The 18,241-nt window shown below is 33.4% G+C and overlaps 2 protein-coding genes across 2 annotated transcripts; both read right to left on the bottom strand.

The window, feature by feature from the left end:
* Positions 1-4,037: 4,037 nt before the first annotated feature.
* On the bottom strand, positions 4,038-5,132 carry LOC7484567 (uncharacterized). The gene is made up of 3 exons (XM_024588250.2): positions 4,911-5,132; positions 4,673-4,819; positions 4,038-4,506 (listed from the first exon to the last, which is right to left on the bottom strand). Exons 1-3 carry the CDS (start codon positions 5,058-5,060, stop codon positions 4,192-4,194), a joined length of 612 nt encoding a protein of 203 aa, XP_024444018.2. The 5' UTR covers positions 5,061-5,132; the 3' UTR covers positions 4,038-4,191.
* A 10,861-nt stretch (positions 5,133-15,993) lies between these two features.
* Positions 15,994-17,951, bottom strand: LOC7484566 (40S ribosomal protein S19-3). The gene is made up of 4 exons (XM_002323857.4): positions 17,776-17,951; positions 16,855-16,945; positions 16,556-16,739; positions 15,994-16,332 (listed from the first exon to the last, which is right to left on the bottom strand). The coding sequence occupies exons 1-4, from the start codon at positions 17,857-17,859 to the stop codon at positions 16,260-16,262; spliced, it is 432 nt and encodes a 143-aa protein (XP_002323893.1). The 5' UTR covers positions 17,860-17,951; the 3' UTR covers positions 15,994-16,259.
* Positions 17,952-18,241: the final 290 nt, after the last annotated feature.

The following is an 18,241-nucleotide window of genomic DNA, read 5'->3' as shown; positions in this document are numbered from 1 at the left end:
CTGGTACCAAATATTGTTCCTTGATTCGAACCGAAAGAATCCCAATTGCTGGTTCAAAGTTATCAAGATGAACTGTCAAAATTTGACAACTCAGGACTGCCTGAGTTGGCCTTTTTGGGGCGGCACTGAGGCCGTAGTGGTGTCAATCAATCAAAAAGATCCATATCATGGTATGGTCAAGTGTCAGACCATCATGGTATGGTCAAGTGTCAGACCATCATGGTAGTGTATGATTTGTCTAGTTTGTTTGAGAGATGAAGAATTAAATGCTCTGAAAAGATAGCCACCCAAGTAGCTTTTGAGTGAAAAAATGATGAAGAAGGTGAACAGTACAAGACAACGTGTTTTTCTTATTTTTCTTATTCTAATTTTAGTTGTTATTCTAATTGATACTTTTTTATGTCTTTTTTTTAATACTTTTTTAATTTATATTTCAATTAATATCCCCCCTCCAAGCTTTTTTTATTTTGCTTCTTTAGCTTGTTTTGAATAGAGTTTTGTTAAGTGTTTTTTTTTAAAAAAAAACGATTTGTATGTGTTTAATTTTTAAAGATATTATTCTAATTTATCTATACTTTTTTTGTTTTATATAGATGAACTTTTTTTTAAAAAAAAGAAAATATTTATTTTTAAATAATATTTCTAATATGTTCAGCCTTGGATGATATATTTTTTCTTCTTTTATTTTATTCAATTAATAACATGTGTGTCTATTTTTGTTATCGTTTGATTGAATAAAAAAATTATTTTAGTAAATAAAATCATTAAACATAACCAGGTAAATGTTCTAAGTTATAAGATCAAATATTTTGATCTATATTTATCTCTTGATTTTTTTTAATTTTGATTTTAGTTATTGTTAATGATATTGTTTTCATTTACTTGTATATATGATTATTGATTTATTTAATTAGATGCTTGTGTGTGGTTTTTGATTTACACTTAAAATATTTTACGTAAAAAAACACATAAAAAAAGTCTACATACCTATTTTTTTTAAAAAAAACTTGCAACGTAAAGCGAGTTAAATGACTGGCTATAAGACTAAGATTAAGAGCATGTTTGGCAGTGTGGTTGCGGGTGCTTTTCAAATAGCTTTTCGTGCCGAAATGCATGCCAATGATATTTTTTTATTTTTTAAAAATCATTTTTGACATCAGCACATCAAAACGATTCAAAAAGTACAAACCGCACTCAATTTTAGCAAAAAAAAAAATTCAAATTTGAACGAAACACAGGTACAAACACAATACCAAACGTTCTCTAAGACATACATGCTACATGGTCTGACAATTAATTAGGAACACAGGATTCGACTCCCAACGTGGAAAGAAGCTTGCCTTAATTTATTAATTAGTTAATAAATAATACTAACAAAGTATATAGGAACTGAACCGACAAACAAGATTAGTAAATTAATTGACGATTAAGAGCCAAATGATCCAAAGAAGAAAAAGGTGCTTGAAAAAACAATATCCCAGGTTGATCCCAAAGTTATAGCAAAGACACAGCACACCCTTTATATACATACATGTCATGCCAGCGCAATGTCGCGGGCCTATGATATGTTTGTGTGTTATTGTGGGTTTGTGAAAAAAATAAAACAATATATATAGAAAAAATTATTGTAATTCATAATGTTTTTAAAGAAAAAATTACAAAACTAAATTCTTAATCAGATTAATATTTAAAAAATAAAATGAACAAAATTTTTTTTGGAAAAAATCATAACAAAAAAAATCGAAAGGAAAAAAAACCATCCAGGAAAACACTGTAGAAATATATAGTGTTCCATGAGGAAATCTACAGTTGTAATTCTCAACCACTTCAATATTAAAAATAATAAAATCGATAAGGATAATTTTGAAAAAAATCATAACAAAAAAAATCATACGGGGGAACATTGTAGCAATTCACGGTGTTATAAAGAAAAAAACTATAAAGCTAAATTCTCAACCAACTCAATATGAAAGAAATAAAATCGACAAAGACAATTCTAAAAAAACAAAATAAAAAAATCATAGAAAAAGGAAAAAAACCATGTGGGGAAACACTGTAGCAATCCACAGTGTTTTAAAGAAAAAAATACAAAGCTAAATTTTCAACCAGCTCCATATTAAAAAAATAAAATCAATAAAAACAATTCTGAAAAAAAAACACAAAATAATAATAAAAAAAAAGAAGACAATTTTGGGAGAAAAAAAGCAAAAAAAATGGAAAAAAACATGTGGGGAAATCTACAGTTATAATTCTCAACCAGGTCAATATTAAAAAAAAATCAACAAAGATAATTTAGAAAAAAACATGTGGGGAAACATTGTAGCAAAACAAAAATCATGTGGAGAAACATTGTAACAATTCACAATATTTTAAAGAAAAAAATACGAAGTAAAATCGACAAAGACCTTTTTGAAAGAAAAAAAAGTCATGTAGGGAAACACTATAATAATCCATAATGTTTCAAAAAAAAAATAACAGAACTAAATTTTCAACCAGTTCAATATTATAAAAAAATCGACAAAGATAATTTTGAAAAAACACACAAAAACAAAAAAGAATAATAAAAAAAAGACAATGGAAAAAAAGAATAAAAAATATGTAAAGCCTAAAAAAAGGGGAAAAAAAGAAAAAAAATGTGGGGAAAAAAAAGAAAGACAAAATAAAAAAAATGAACAGAAAAAAAACAAATAAAAAAAATACGAAGCAAAATTGACAAAGACTATTTTGAAAAAAAAATCATGTAGGAAAACATTATAGTAATTCATAATGTTTTAAAGAAAAAAACAACAGAACTAAATTTTCAACCAGTTCAATATTAAAAAAAAATCGATAAAGATAATTTTGAAAAAAAACACAAAAACAAAAAAGAATAATAAAAAAAAACAATGGAAAAAAAAGAATAAAAAACATGTAAAGCCTAAAAAAAAGGAGAAAAAAAGAAAAAAAAATATGGGGAAAAAAAGAAAGATAAAATAAAAAAAATGAACAGAAAAAAAAAAGAAAAAAAAAAAAAGAGTATGCGGCGTGGAGAAAGCTAAAGTACTTTCCCACGCCTTTTAGAGTATTAGTTAATATATCAAAGATAGAGGTAGTTTAGATATAAAAGAGTAATGACAGGGACACAGCAAAGCTGTATTGGGAAGGTGGCTTCCTCTTAAAGGGTGGTGCATGTGAAAGTGATATGGACTAGCAAAGCCTCAATTGCAATGGAGAGAGACTGAAAACAGCAAATGGGTTTGCACATGCAAAGATGGTAGAGGGAGGAAATTCAATTAGCTTTGCCTCTGTGGAAGTAAGGATCATGACTCCTCTTCTTCCATAAAATCAGCTGAACTTCCATAAGCTACACACACACACACACACACATATGATTGACTTACTGTGGTGGCAGCTGATCAAGCCATTTCTTACGTGTTCAGTTTTTTGGCCAGAAGTTTCCTGCTGAATCTCTTAGTCTGATGCTCGTTAAAGCAGGCCTACCGGAAGGATCTGTGGAGCTAAAGTAAAATGCTGCGGGCTCAATTCCATAAGCTGTGTTGCATAGCAGTCGGACTGTCAGCTTCGGCTATCATTTTTTTAATTATGATGATTCATGCAACGAAAATCTCCATTAATTTAGGATGCTTCTGTCTTAAGAGTGTGTAAAGTGAACATTGTACTTAATTCATGCACTGAAATCCCTAGAGCTTCTGATGATGGATATAGAGGAAGCCTATCAAGCCTTCACTGATATTATTATTTTTGTTTTTCCTACTATAAAATCCCAAGAGATATGTACCCTTTTGCATTACATGGACTTGTACCGGGTAACATATACCTAGAATCTTTGGAATATAGATTTGTGTACCCTTTTGCTTTCAAGCTTGAAGCTCAGTTGATTTTTCATGAGCCTGGCCATGAAGAACAGGCATAGTACAGCTTAATAAAATATTAACCCAAAGAGCATAATGGTTTCGGTCTCACTTTTGCTTCAAACATTTGCTTCACTCTAACATTTGGTTTACACTAAATGTGTCCCCCCTCCCCCCCTAGTTTCTTGTGTATTGGAAAGAAGATTAAGTTTCTGATGGCAATTATTCCTTTGGGACTACTTCAAAACAAATAAGAGCAAAAGGCCCTCGGTTCCAAGTTTGTTGACACTGATTAATTACTAAAAACCAAGAAAAAAAAGAGAAGAAAGTGAAAATGGCATCATAAGACTACAAGATGAACACCAGCAGGAGCATTTTCTTGAAGTGATTTTCTAACAACATCCCGTCGTGATTCATGCCAGGACTCATCTGGAGTAATATGACTCCATTCACCACCTCCGAGATAAAAACTAGCCAAGGGACTGATAACAACTTGATCAAGGGATGTTGCACTTTTCAGTATATGCGTTATCAACTCCATTTCGAACCAGTTACCATCAAATCCATTCATCCGAACCTTCTTGAGTCTGCTATATGTGCATCCACAGATATTTCGCATCTCTCTTTGATTTTTGTGGAATTCTTCACCGCTCAGCTATAGACAACAGAGACAACTCACAATAAGATTCACAATATTAGACAACATTGTACTCCAACTGCTTTGGCAAAATAAACTGTCGAAAGTAAGCTGATAACAAACAGTTCAAATAAAGTGTTTCTCCAGAATGTTTTTAGATTTGACGGAATATATAGCAACTGACCGTGATATCAAGTTTCTCCAGAAGTGGACAAGCATTTAGATATGTCAATACCCACAACAGATCCTCTTCCTTACTTGCTTTGATATAAAATAGCTCTAGTTGCTTCAGATTTCTGAGCGAGTCCATGCTCTGTGGTAATCTTTTTTCCTGAATGAAAACAAAAGCAGATTAGAAAACAGATTCTCATTGTCATCATTGGAGGTTAGTTACACTTCGTGAATTCTAAATATTTACGTACCTTCCAAGGGTCCAGATGCAGGATTAGAGTCTGTAAAGTTGGAAATGTTGCACAGTGGGATAATGCATTCGGCATGTCTATCACATGAATTGAATTGAAATTGAAGTAGATCTTTACCAGACAAGGAGCAACAAATACAGTGATCTTCATGATGTCTCCACTATACTCAAAATCCGTGAGATTTACGGCTATTACCTTAACTGGTGATGGGTTGGAGCAATCAAGCAACACTAGATTTTGGAGTGAAGTACTGAAAACTTTTAAAAGGGACATGAAGGGACATATGTTTACAGCGTATCAACATTAGACCTTGAAGAAGCAAACAGTTGGAGAAGAGGGATGCAAGAAATTCTTCTCCCAAAAATACGTCGTGCAGTTGTAAGGTTATTAGTTTGTTGAATCCGATAAAATCAGCAGGAGGTTTTAAAACACAAGTTCGTAGATGCAAGTGCTTTAATCTTGAATCACTAGGATGGGGAAGAAGCCAATCGGGAAATCTATAATATTCATCACCTAACAGACCATGATGATAATAGGAAAATAATGTCATGCCTGATAAGAAAAGTTCAAGCTCTTCAATTCCCAATCCAATCACAGAACTAATCCATTGATTAATGTTAGAAGTGTCTCCAAGATGTTTCAAGAAATGCAGCTTGAAAGAAATTATTTTTGTGCCTTGGAAATTCTGCAAGAATCCATCGACACACCTTGCGAATTCAAGCTTAAATTCCTTATAATGTTTGCTATGTTTTGAACTGCAATCGGGCCTTTCATGATTGGTTCCAAAGATGCCGTCAACATCGAAATTGAGGTTGGTCCTCAGCGCCCAGAGGTGCTTCCATCTGTTGGATAGAGCACTGGTCTTAACCAAATCTTTCATTGGGTAATTTTGATAGAATGATGGATAGGATGCGATCGGGGAGCTGGCTTATCCGATCCTCCTTTCTGGCTTCGACCTGATTAGAATTCATGAAAGAATAATAAATTAAATTACCAATCATTGTCTAAAACAGATGATCAAGAGAACCCTAAACCCTAAAAACAGAAACTGTAGCCAAGTAAAGAAAGGATAGCTATAGCTAGAGATACGTGGAACCCGGGTTTCATTAGTTTGCCCTGATGCTCCATTGATAGTCAAATAACCATAATAATAATAATGATAAGCCTACTCTAAAGCAAAAGGCCAGAGAAAGAGAAGAGACATAAATATTCTTCTTCTTACGACTGCTGCTATATATATATTGAAGGGAAAAACAAAACATTCTAGGAAATTTAACAAGGCAACTGTCCTGTGTCTGTGTTTGGTAGTTTAGGAAAATTTTGCTTTCCTTTTTAGACCCCGTTTGTTTGCTGGAAAGTATTTTTTTTTTTTAAAGTGAATTTTGAGGAAAGTAAATTCCGGGAAAGTATTTTCCGATATTTGGTAGTGTAATGAAAAATAAGTTGGAAAACACTTTCCAGTGTTTGGTTATGTCATGGAAAATGAGCTGGAAAATAACTTATTAATGTTTTATTTTTCTCAAGTTTATTAAAATAATGAGGAACAAATCTTACAAATTAAAAAGTTGAATGAGAATGAAATTGAAAAAAAATATAATTTCATAAATTATCTCAAATAAAATAAATAATAATCAAAATAATAGAGATCAAATCTAAAAAATTAAAAAAAATAAAAGGTGAAGAAATTAAAATAATAATAATTAACATTTCATAAATTATTTCAAATAAAATAAGTAACAATCAAAAGAATGAGGATCAAATTTGATAGATAAAAAATTTCAATAAAAAATGATAAGGAAAAAGCAAATAGCAATTATAAAAATAAAGACCAAAATTAATATAAAAATTAAATTTTAAGAGATGGAATTGAAAAATAAATATTCAAAACAAATTATATATAGCAATCAAAAGTTTGAGGATCAAATTTGATATAATCAGCAAATAATGACATTTCTAAATTTTTCACAACTTCTGGAAAGTGTTTTCCGCCCAAATTTTCCAGGAAAACACTTTCCTGAAAACCAAGCCAAATTTTCCTTTGACTGGAAAGTGTTTTCCGTTGACCAACTTTTCTAATGGCAAACAAACACAGGAAAGTTTGGAAAGTGGTTTTCCGGAAATCACTTTCCGGAAAACAAACACAGCCAAAAGGGAAAATACTTTCTTGAAAACCAAACTAAATTCGAAAAGTGTTTCCATTGACTGGAAAGTGTTTTCCGTTGACCAACTTTTCTAATGGCAAATAAACACAGGAAAGTTTGGAAAGTAATTTTCCGGAAAGTGAATTCTAGAAAACAAACATGTACTTAAATTAGGAGTGATCTCTCAAATCCCGTGAGGAAATAAAGTCTTAAAGTTTAGCCACCATTGAAAGTGAACTATATTTTCCTTAATCCTTAGGAACTTGTCTACGATTTCGTTGTTTGTATGAATAGTTTGACTGACCATCCTCCCTGTCCTTCACTACGGGGAGGTAGGGATGATAACTACATCTACGTAGACATTTGCAAGTTGCTTGTTGGCCGTGCACGCCACCGCAATCTCGGAAAACTAAAGCTAAGCATGAAGGCACTCATTAAACTCAGTTTCTAGTACGAACACGACAAGTAGAATCCCTGTCATGATTTCAACACATTAGCAAGATACATTCCATCATTGCAAACACTTGCAAAGCTAGCAAGAAAATTGCTTTCGAATGCAGAATCTGTCACATATATATTAGATTTGGTGGCTGACTGATCATATTTTATACACTAACAAAATTAATTAAAGCTAAATCTGAGGCTATATATATTAACAAAACATAAACATCGTATATCCAAGTAAAGAATACAAGGATATATAGCTATAGCTAGAGATACCTGGAACCCGGGTTTCATTGGTTTGCCCTGATACTCCATTGATAGTCAAATAACCATAATAATAATAACAACAATAAGCCAGAGAAAGAGAAGAGAAATAAATATTCTTCTTCTTACGACTGCTGCTATATATATATTGAAGGGGAAAACAAAACATTCTAGGAAATTTAACAAGGCAGCTGTCCTGTGTCTGTGTCTGGTAGTATAGGAAAATTTTTCCTTCCTTTTTAAATCAGGAGTGACAGTGTAGGAAATTATAGATTTTGCTTGCATGTATCTGTACTTTCACTCATCATCTGCAACAGCTTCCAATGCTGAAAAAGATTGCTCTGTTGCACCCATGGCAGCTTCAACATGACGTTGGTTTCTATTCTTAAAGCCTTTCCTTGTCTGTGGAAACTTCACTATGTGCTAAGACATGCATATTATCCTTATCAAGACGCCCGGATGGCTTATATTCAAAAGCGGATTGAGTCTTTAGAGGACTTGAGTGAGGCTAGAGAGTTGACAGAGGCGGAAGAGCTCATCTTCTTCGTACTCTCAGCGATGGAATATAAAAAGGCATATGGAAAGTGTGTGGAGGCAGAAGGCTCGGGTTAATTGGTGCAGACTTGGAGACAATAACATAAGCTTTTTCCACGTCACTGCAAGTACAAGAGGGGCCCGAAGTTTCGTAACCGGTGAATTAATGTTTGTAACACTAGTTTTAATTATTTACTAGTTAGGTGGATCCTATATCGTGGGGCAACTTTTTATTTTTATAAAAATTATAAAAAAAATTAAAAAAATTAAAAGTGTTAGATCTGATTACAACACCAAATCCTAGAGTTTCGAGTCTGATCACTGCAACATCAGACCCAATAATAATATTTATAATATAAATAATAATATTTAACTTGTTTGTTCAAATTCTTATATTTTCTAATTTTTTTAAAAAAATTATTTTTTCTTCAATAGTAATAATAGTATTTTTTAAAATTTATTAATGATAACAATAAAAATAATAATAATAATTTTTAATTTTACCCTTCAAATCAAATCTAAGGTTGTTTTTCAATATTGATAATAATTTTTTTTTCAAATTTATTAATTATTTTATAAATAATATTAATTATAATAAAAATGATAATATTTATAATACAAATAATAATATTAATACTATTGATTATAATAAAAATAATGATATTTTTTATATTAATAATTTTAATTATAATAAAAATTACAATATTTATAACACAAATAATAAATTTAGAAACCTAGAAAATAAAACCTTGGGTCCTGAAGCTGGATCCAAGAGAATTGAGTGAGGCGGCAGGACCCATCACCCTTGGGTCATGATGCATGACTCATCACCCTTGGGTCCTGATGCTAGACCCAAGAGAATTAGGTCGTGAAATGGGTCCCGACGCAGGACCTATTAACCTTGGGTCCTGATGCATAAATCATTACCCTTGGGTCCTGACGCGGGATCAAAATTGGATCCAGACTCATTGGTCTTGGATCCTACACAGGGCCCAAGAAAATAGGGTCTTATCGCTGGACCCAACCCAAGCGAGTTAGGTCCTGACACAGTACTATTAGCCTTAGGTTCTGATGCAAGACTATAGAGAATTGAGTACAGACCTAGTACTTTTGAGTCCCCAAACTTATTAGGTCCTGTTGTGCAGCCAGACCCAAAGCTACTTTGGGTCCTTTCCACAATAGGACCCACCTCTAATTGGTCCTGGTCGAGCAAAACCCAACACATAATTTATTTATGTATTTAATAATACATATAATTTAAAACTACTGAATAAAAAATTTCAAGACAATAAAACGTTGATAAAACTTTGAATCTCATATACTAATGTTATAAAATTAAAATATCTTCTATTACCCAAAATAATATTATATTTTAATATTTATAAGTTATTTTTTAGTGGATTTTATTGTTCAAAAATTCTCTTATATAATACAAATATATAAAGTAATGATGTGAATAAAAAATTTATTGAAAGCTCCATCAACTTTAACATGATAATATTAGAGAAAAAAATTTAAAGTTTTTAAAAAAATTTCAAAGAATTTTTGAAATGCAAAAACAAACATGTCTTAATAAAAAAATTCAACACAACCTCAAATGAAAAAAATTATGATCACCCAACTTTTAAACAATATAAAAAAACTACCATTAATTTATTTTCTCTTTACTGTATGGAAAAACATTACATGAGAGAAAAGAAAAGAAAATTAAAAGCATTGGGTCTTGCCCCTAGCAGGACCCAACTTAATATATTCTCCTTGGGTGTGGCTGCGCAGCCAGACCCAAGAGCATTGGTTCATGATGCAGGACCCATTAAACTTGGGTCTTGACATGGACTCAAGACAATCGGGTCCTGAAGCCGGACTTAAGAAAATTAGATCCTGACGCATGACCTATTATCATTGGGTCCAAACACATGACCCATTAGACTTGGGTCCTGACGCAGAACTCTTGGGTCATGACGCAGGACCCCAGACAATCGGGTCCTGATGCCTGACCTAAGGGAATGGGTCCAGCATCAGGATCCATTTAAAAGGTAAAAATATAAATTATTGTTCATGTTATTATTATTATCATTAATAAATTTGAAATAAAATATTATTTCTACCAAAGAAAAACCATATAGTTGATTTGAAGTATAAAATTAAAAATTATTATGATTATTAGTATTTGTGCTATAAATATTATTATTTTATTAAAATTGAAGGTATTAATATTAAAAATAATAGTATTTTTTCTATAAATATTATTATTTTTATTATAATTCTCTTGGATGTTGACGCAGGAACCAATTCTCTTGGGTCTATTGGCAGTTAAGGCTGGAAGCAGGGCCCACTGTTGGTGGGTCCTGGTGACTATAGTGGGTCTTGCTCGCAGCTCTGGGCCCACCGCTGCTGGATCCTGGTGATAGCAAGGCCCACCTATAGTGAGTCCTGCATCAGCTAGGCTCACCGCTGCTGGGGTTTGCTGGGCACCCAAACCCATTATCATTGGGTCTGGCGGCATTGCCAGGCCCAATAAACTTGGGTCTTGACAGAAGGACCCAACACCTGGGGATCCATCTGGTCCCAACTCTAGTGGGCAGCAGGGCCCAGCATCATTGGATCATGTTTGACAAAAGGACCCGGCATCATTAGGTCATGCTTGACAAAATGACCCAGCAGTTGGGTACCCATCTGGGCCCCATGGATCATTGGATCATGCTAGCAGAAGGACCCAGTGGTGTTGGGTCTTGCTGTCAGCAGAGCCCGGCATCATTGGGTCATGTTTGGCAAAACGACCCAACAACTTTAGCCCAAAATAATATTATATTATAGTATCTATGAATTTTTTAATGAATTTTATTGTTAAAAAATTCTCTTATATAATACAAATATATAAAGTATATTATGTGAATAAAAAATTTATTTAGAGCTCTATCAACTTTATTAAGACAATATTAGAATTATAATTTTTCTAAATGTTTTTATTTTGAAAAAAATTCAAAAGGAAAAAAATATAAAAAATCTTAATTTGAAGTAAAGAAAAAAATGAATTTTTTTTTTGTTTTAAAAGCATTTTTGAAAGGCAAAAACAAACATGCTTTAATAAGAAAATTCAACCTAACCTCAAATGAAAAACAATATCACCACCCATTTTTTTGTACAATATAAAAAAATTATCATCTATTTATTTCCTCTTTATCGTATGAAAAAGAAAAAAAAATTACACTATTGGGTCGTGCTGGGGGCAGAACCCAACTCTAATTGGTCCAACAGGACCCAACCAACGCTATTGGGTCCTAGTGTCAACAGGACCCAAAAAATTAGGTCCTGCTACAACTACCTAGCAACCCTTTAGACCCCAGGCACGCGGTTTTGCAGATTCGCTCGCCTGGGTTTGCAGCTAGGCGCGTAGGTCTGGCCCCAGCACCCAGGGCATGGCAGCCTTAGTGTCGGGTGTCTGCAACCTGGGGCCCAACCCCCTACAACATTTGGAACTCTCTGTGGCTGGGCATGGCAGCCCCAGTACCAGGTGTCTGCAGCCCGGGGCCTACCGCGACACCAAAATTTGCACTGACTGTTTTTTCATGAACCATCTCTTCAATGCCAAATGCATCCCAATGAAAAGACAATCTCACCCTCCCCTTGCAATCTTTGCAACTCTTTGTGGTAAGGGAATCTCTGTCATTACACTGCTTCAATCCACAGTGCCATGAATCTTAGTGAACATAACTTTTACTAACATTGTTCCAATCCACAGTGTAAAGAGTCTTAATGAATAGGACTTTCTCCACATGATTTAGCTTTATATATAATAATTATTATTATTATAGAAACAGGATCGACTTTACAAATATATTCCCAAAGTGGTTATACACTAACAAAATTAATTAAAGCTAAATCATAGGCTATATATATATACTTTACAGGAAAAACATAGTAGATCTAGATACAAAAACACTACTTATTACAATAGAGAAATTATATTTTTTTCATTGAAAAAAAAAACAAAAACTTATGAGTTGGAAGTAGTTTGGTCTTCTTACATGGCTCATTAGTCATTTTAGATTTAATTGGGGCAATATATGACTTTTTAAAATTTCTTTTAATAGTAAAATGATGTTTTCAGTCTCCGAGTTAAAAAGAATATAATATTATTGACTAATGTAATTTAAGTTTTATTTTTTTAAAATACAGTAAAAAGACAACATTGGCCTTGATATCAAGAAAAAATAAGTCATTGGTTCAGGGTGTTTTAGTCTTTGCACACATGTTTTTTTTTTTTTTTTGTTAATCTTAGGTTTATGGGATGGAATTATGAATACCAATACTTTAGGTGAGGGATTTTCTACAGCTATCAAGGATAATCTCAGGTACAAGGTGGGTAACGGTAGAAGTATACTCTTTTGGAGGGATTGTTGGCTCTCGAATAAGCTATCCAGGTGGTAAGATTATGGAAATGGATGAGCGGCGCGAAGGAGTTTGGCGTTGGAATATAACTTGGTGTCGTGAGCTTTTTCAATATGAATCAGCTATGCTGGCATCTCTTCTGTAGCTTCTAAGCGTGGTTCAACTAAATGAGGCAACTGTGCATAAATGGGTTTGGAGTTACAGTACTTCGAATGGGAACTATACTGTGAAGTCAGGTGCAAATTTGATTGACAGCCATGTTTGTGTTGGCAGCAGCTAGTATGTCTCTAATGTATGGCTCAAGATGGCTCCCCCAAAAATTCAGATTTTCATGTGGCTTGCAGTCCAAAGGAAAATCAGCACTGGTTTATTTCTCTTTAATGTCTTACTCTTAAGCCCTTTATCCTTTCTGCAAAACCCACCTAGAATCTTCAGATCATCTTCTGGTCCAATGTATTCACACTTGGAAAATGTGGTCTCGTTTTCTGTCTTGGTGGAGTGTCAAATGGATCATGCCGCAGTCACTAGATCAGTTCATTTATTAATATCCTTCTCTTGTCAAAGGAAAATTCCATAGGAAGTTTTGGATCAATCTGTCTTATGATATAGCTTGGGGTATATGGTTAGTGATCGGTTGTCGGAACCATCAAAATATAATTCTGATTTAACTATAAAAAACAAAATGAATTTGTAGTATGATCGTAAAAACCAGGTCAAACCCAAGAGGAATTTTGTTTAGTCTGCCTACAATATACTGAAATGAGAAAGAATGAAGGATTTGAATGAAAAATTCAAGAAACAATAATTCTGAAAGGAATAAATTGATATGTCATTAAATCAGTTTAAGGGTCCACACATCCATTCCTATAAATATGCTGATCATCGAAATAAAATAAATATTCTTTCACGTCAAGCAAATAAATTTGATATCCCTTCAAGCTAAGGAAAATCAATGAGATTATGAGTATATTAATTAGGAAAAGCTCTCTAATAAATTTCTTATCATCAAGCGAATGTAATATTGAAAACAATTTTTATTCACTCGGCAATAGTCTATGAATAAAATATGTGCATTTATTCTAAGCAAACGTTCAAAAACTTGACAATTTAACTTAGTTTATTCTTCCCTAACAAATGAAAATGAGAGTTACAACAATCAAATTAATTCTTTTGCTTCTTACTTTAGTCCCTAACAACAATTACGAATTGAAAGAAACTAGAAAGCATATATGTCATCTCAAAACAATTCAATAAACTTGAATAACAATCAATAGTATAATTCTGAACAAGAAAAAATAAATACTTGAACCTGAATGAATTACAATGATAACATTACTTCTCACAACATGCTAATAGAGATGGTGTGTATCCCTCTTGAATCGAATTCAGGAGTTTAGTTCATAGTTGCTGGAAAATTGACAAAAGCAAAGAAGGAAGACATATTTTTTGGATCTTGTTTCAGCTGTGTTATGCTCTCTTTATCCTCCCTCTTTGCTGCCAAAATCTTCAGGATTCTTAAGCTAATTAGGATTCTTCATGATGCTAAATTCGTTCCTTTTTATATGGTCTTTAATGTTAGATAAATCTCTTAGAATTTGTGTTGAAAACTGATTATACTGCTGTCACAATTTTGTTATAATACCAACTCTATTGCAATTTAAACTTTGATTTTGACTTGGTTTCTTGTAATATCCTACCATCTCAGCTATATTATTTCATTCATGACATGTTAAAGGATTGATTTGCACCTTTCTTGAGTCCTAAGGCCCACTGTTCTTATGTCAGACTTTCAGTTGTATTGGGATATTCGGCATTGTTAGTTTCTCAATCAGATTAGGAGACCCATTTCGACCACCCAGATTGCGTCCGGATTCTGTCTTTTAAAAAGATTTTATCTGACTTTGAGTCCTTCATGAAAGTTGTAGTCCTGGATGTGTAGATGAATTTGGATTTTTGAATCGCCTGATTTCGATATCAGAAGCTTAAGATATTCTCGTTTGAATATCTAGTGTAAAAGCAGAGAATCCTGCTACGAAAAAAATTATGACCCGAGTTTGCAGGTCTGATTCGAGATCCAAATGAGATCGCATTTTTGCCCATAATACCTTCCTGGAAATCTTGACATGTGTACTTAACTTAGATTATGCCCACATTCTTATTCTAAAACTCTAACTTGGCAAAAATCATGTCACAAAAAGTTAAATCCGAAACGTAAAATGCAAAATTTTTTATTTTTTAGTGATTAATTGACGAAATCTCTTCTACATGTCAAACTCATAAAAATAACTTTCAATCAACTCAAATAAGTTCAAAATACCATAAAAAAACTAGTGTAAAAGGAATAAACAAATATATATATATTTTGCATTTATCAGTTTGCGATAAATGACTTGGTGTTTGATGGCCGAACTCCTATCTGGGATAGGATTTCTTATCTCATTTTGCATCAATTGGTTTTGTGGTTTCGGTCAAAGAATGAAGAATTTCCTTACACGGGGCTTGACTTAGTTCGAAATGCTGAGGGTATTTTACTTTGGACTAACAATGCAATGGGGAGGGCTCCATAGCTTATGACTCATTAATTTCTTGGTACTTGACCGTGGAGGTGACGACTTTTTGGGTTGTTATTGCATCTGTTTGTGGGTCATTCATAGTCTGAGTTTATGGGGATCTCATGTTATATACACTGCTTCTCAAGACTTTGATGATTTCGTTTCCATGTTTGTTATAGAAGTAAGAGCAACTTTCACTCTCTTTGTTGTACTTTTATGTTTTCTTTTTTATCAATTTGTACTTTTTTCTTTTGCAGTTTAATTAAATCCTCGATCATTATCCAAAAAAAACTAGAATACAACCACTGCACTATACTTTCACTCCTAGTCTGCAAAAGCTTCCGATCTTGAAAAAAACAGCTTCCGATCCTATAAAAAATTGTTTTGTTGCACCCATGGCAGCTTCAATATGACGATGGTTTCTATTCTTAAAGCCTTTCCTTGCCTGTGGAAACTTCACCATGAGCCAAGAAAGACCAATCTTCCTAGTATCAAATCCTCCAATGCCCCCTTGGAATTGACCCTAGGTTTAACTAGAAAACAAATTGAGGCCCGGAGAAAGTTAATAACCCAAAGAGCCAAGAAAGATTGCAAGAAACTTTCGAGAAGGAGCGAAACTTGCAGAGGAACGAGCCCCAGTTCCAGGACAATTGAAAACTGTTTACTGGATAGGAGCTTTTTCGTAACAATCTTGTCACCTCTCAAGTACTGGTAATTAAACATAAAATAAAGGAAGATTAAATTTTACAATTTCGATTTGACACAAAAAAAAATGTATATTTTTAAGTGTAGATGCTAGTTTAACTTGATTCTAAAAATGTAAGAAAAAGGATCCAGCAAGACAAAAAAATACCTAATCATTGAAATGCAACATAACAAAAACCATCTTCACATCAAAAACATTCACAGTTGGGACCAAAAATGCCATAGTATATAATCTTGTCGCTGCAATCACATCTCTCCACAGGATTAAAACTGAAACCTAGAGTAAGACAGTTGTAACATAGCTCAACATTTGATGATCAAGGGGCTACCACAATGCGTCCAGCAACTTGGTCAAGATCCCGTTGACCACTTGAAGTGATTCTCCTCCCACTATTACCAAAGCAAAAATACACACATCAGCAAATACGCAACTCTTCAGTGTATCTATGTTTATCAATCCACTTCAATTGTGAAATGAAAGACAGGGTAACAAAGCAAGATTTCATAGCTGAGCATATTTGATAGGCTGAAATTCGAATAAAATCTTAGAAAGCATAATTTGAAGACAAATTATAAAAAAAACTAAAAGAAAAATACGAGGAAAGTAGCTCACCCCTTGGGGTCAATATCAATAATGTTCACATTCTGCAATTGTTGAAGGATGTGACGAGCAATAGAACCACTGCTCTTGCAGAAATGAGGTGGACGACTTCCATTCCTCTTGCTACCACCATATATCCTACGGAAAGCACCCACACCAAGGCCTCCCCTAATGTAAATCTTCCTTGCCATGGAGGCTGCAATAAAGATTAAATACCAAGCCTATAAGCAAAAGATATATTAACTGTGCATCACAAACACCCCAAACAAAACGTGCATGAGCTTGTGCCCACAAGGGAGAGAATGACTTGCCAGCTCTGACATAGTACCAATCAGGATCATATGGTGCAAGCTCCTTAAATTTACCAGTCTTCACAATATCAGTCCATAGTGGCAACTCAATCTGTTCATCAACAGAGAAGGAAAATAGATCATAACCCCTAAACCACAATCATACTAATGACTAATTATATCACAGCAGTTAACAAGTTCAGAAATACAACAAAACAAGATTTTATCAGTCAAAAGTCACAAAATACTGACAGAAACTTCATAAAATGCTTTGATTTACGTCTCTATCAGTGCTAAACAAAGACTATTTTCCTTCAATACAAAAAAGGAGAAAACCAAGGATAAAGGGCTAAACAACATCAATTGAAACAGGTATTACACGTAATTCTCAAAACATTCAAGCCACAAACTACAGCTTCAAGAGTTTAACAACCACACCACTAAACCATGGTTGACCCACATGTATGATACCTCCTGATACACTAAAACTCACATAAGCCTTCTAAAAGATGAACACAAATCACTTCTCTATCTCCCCTCTCATCATCATCTGCCTCCCAAAATTATAATAACAAAATCACTGAATCAAGTAGTGCAGATTTTACACATGCCATACTTTCAATCATAGTGACCCCGTTCAGAAACAATCAAGGGTTAGTTCTTAAACTGTTTTAGGACAAACCAAACAGCACCATCAGTCAGAACTCCGCAAGATGTATCAGCCATAAATATAAACTACAAATTCCTATGAGCCATAAATATAAACACACAGCTCAAGCATTAAGCACATATCACACAATTTTTTTAAAAAAAAAACCTACAGCAACCAAAACCTGCTTTCACATAAACCCAATCTATCAATCACTAAAACAACAGATCTAAATGAAAGAATCCAAAAACCATGCTTATCATTTTGTGTCTGGACCATGTGCAACAAAATACCTTGCCAGATCTTTTGAGGTGAGCAGAGTAAGCCTTGACGAACTCATGAGGAGACACGTCCTTCACAGATTTTGCTGTTGCCATTGTCCTTCAGCTACAAGAGAGCTCTTTTGATGCAAGGAATGAGCTAGCTAGCTCTCTCGCTACTCTTCTCTCAATAGGGTTTCTGGTGGTTGGTCTAGTGGGTATTAATATAGCAGCGGCTAATCTCGTTAGGGTTTCTTGATATTTGGGCTATGGTGGGCCTATTGAATGTTAATATCAGGTATTGGGCTATTTGGATTATCTTTAAGCCCAATATTTAAAATAGACTCACTTTTCTTTATAGAAAAAAAAAAAACCTCTGAACAAATAAGACTATGCTGCTCCTAGGCTGTTTTTTTTTTTTAAAAAAAAAAGAGTGCTAATATTTAATATGGATATGAGTATTTTGTAATTTTGTTGCTATCTATTTTTTAAAACCTCA

Source organism: Populus trichocarpa, chromosome 17 (assembly GCF_000002775.5).
Source record: "Populus trichocarpa isolate Nisqually-1 chromosome 17, P.trichocarpa_v4.1, whole genome shotgun sequence".
Lineage (NCBI taxonomy): Eukaryota > Viridiplantae > Streptophyta > Magnoliopsida > Malpighiales > Salicaceae > Populus > Populus trichocarpa.
The sequence above is the reverse complement of the archived record's forward strand: the minus strand, read 5'-3'. Positions and strand labels throughout refer to the sequence as shown.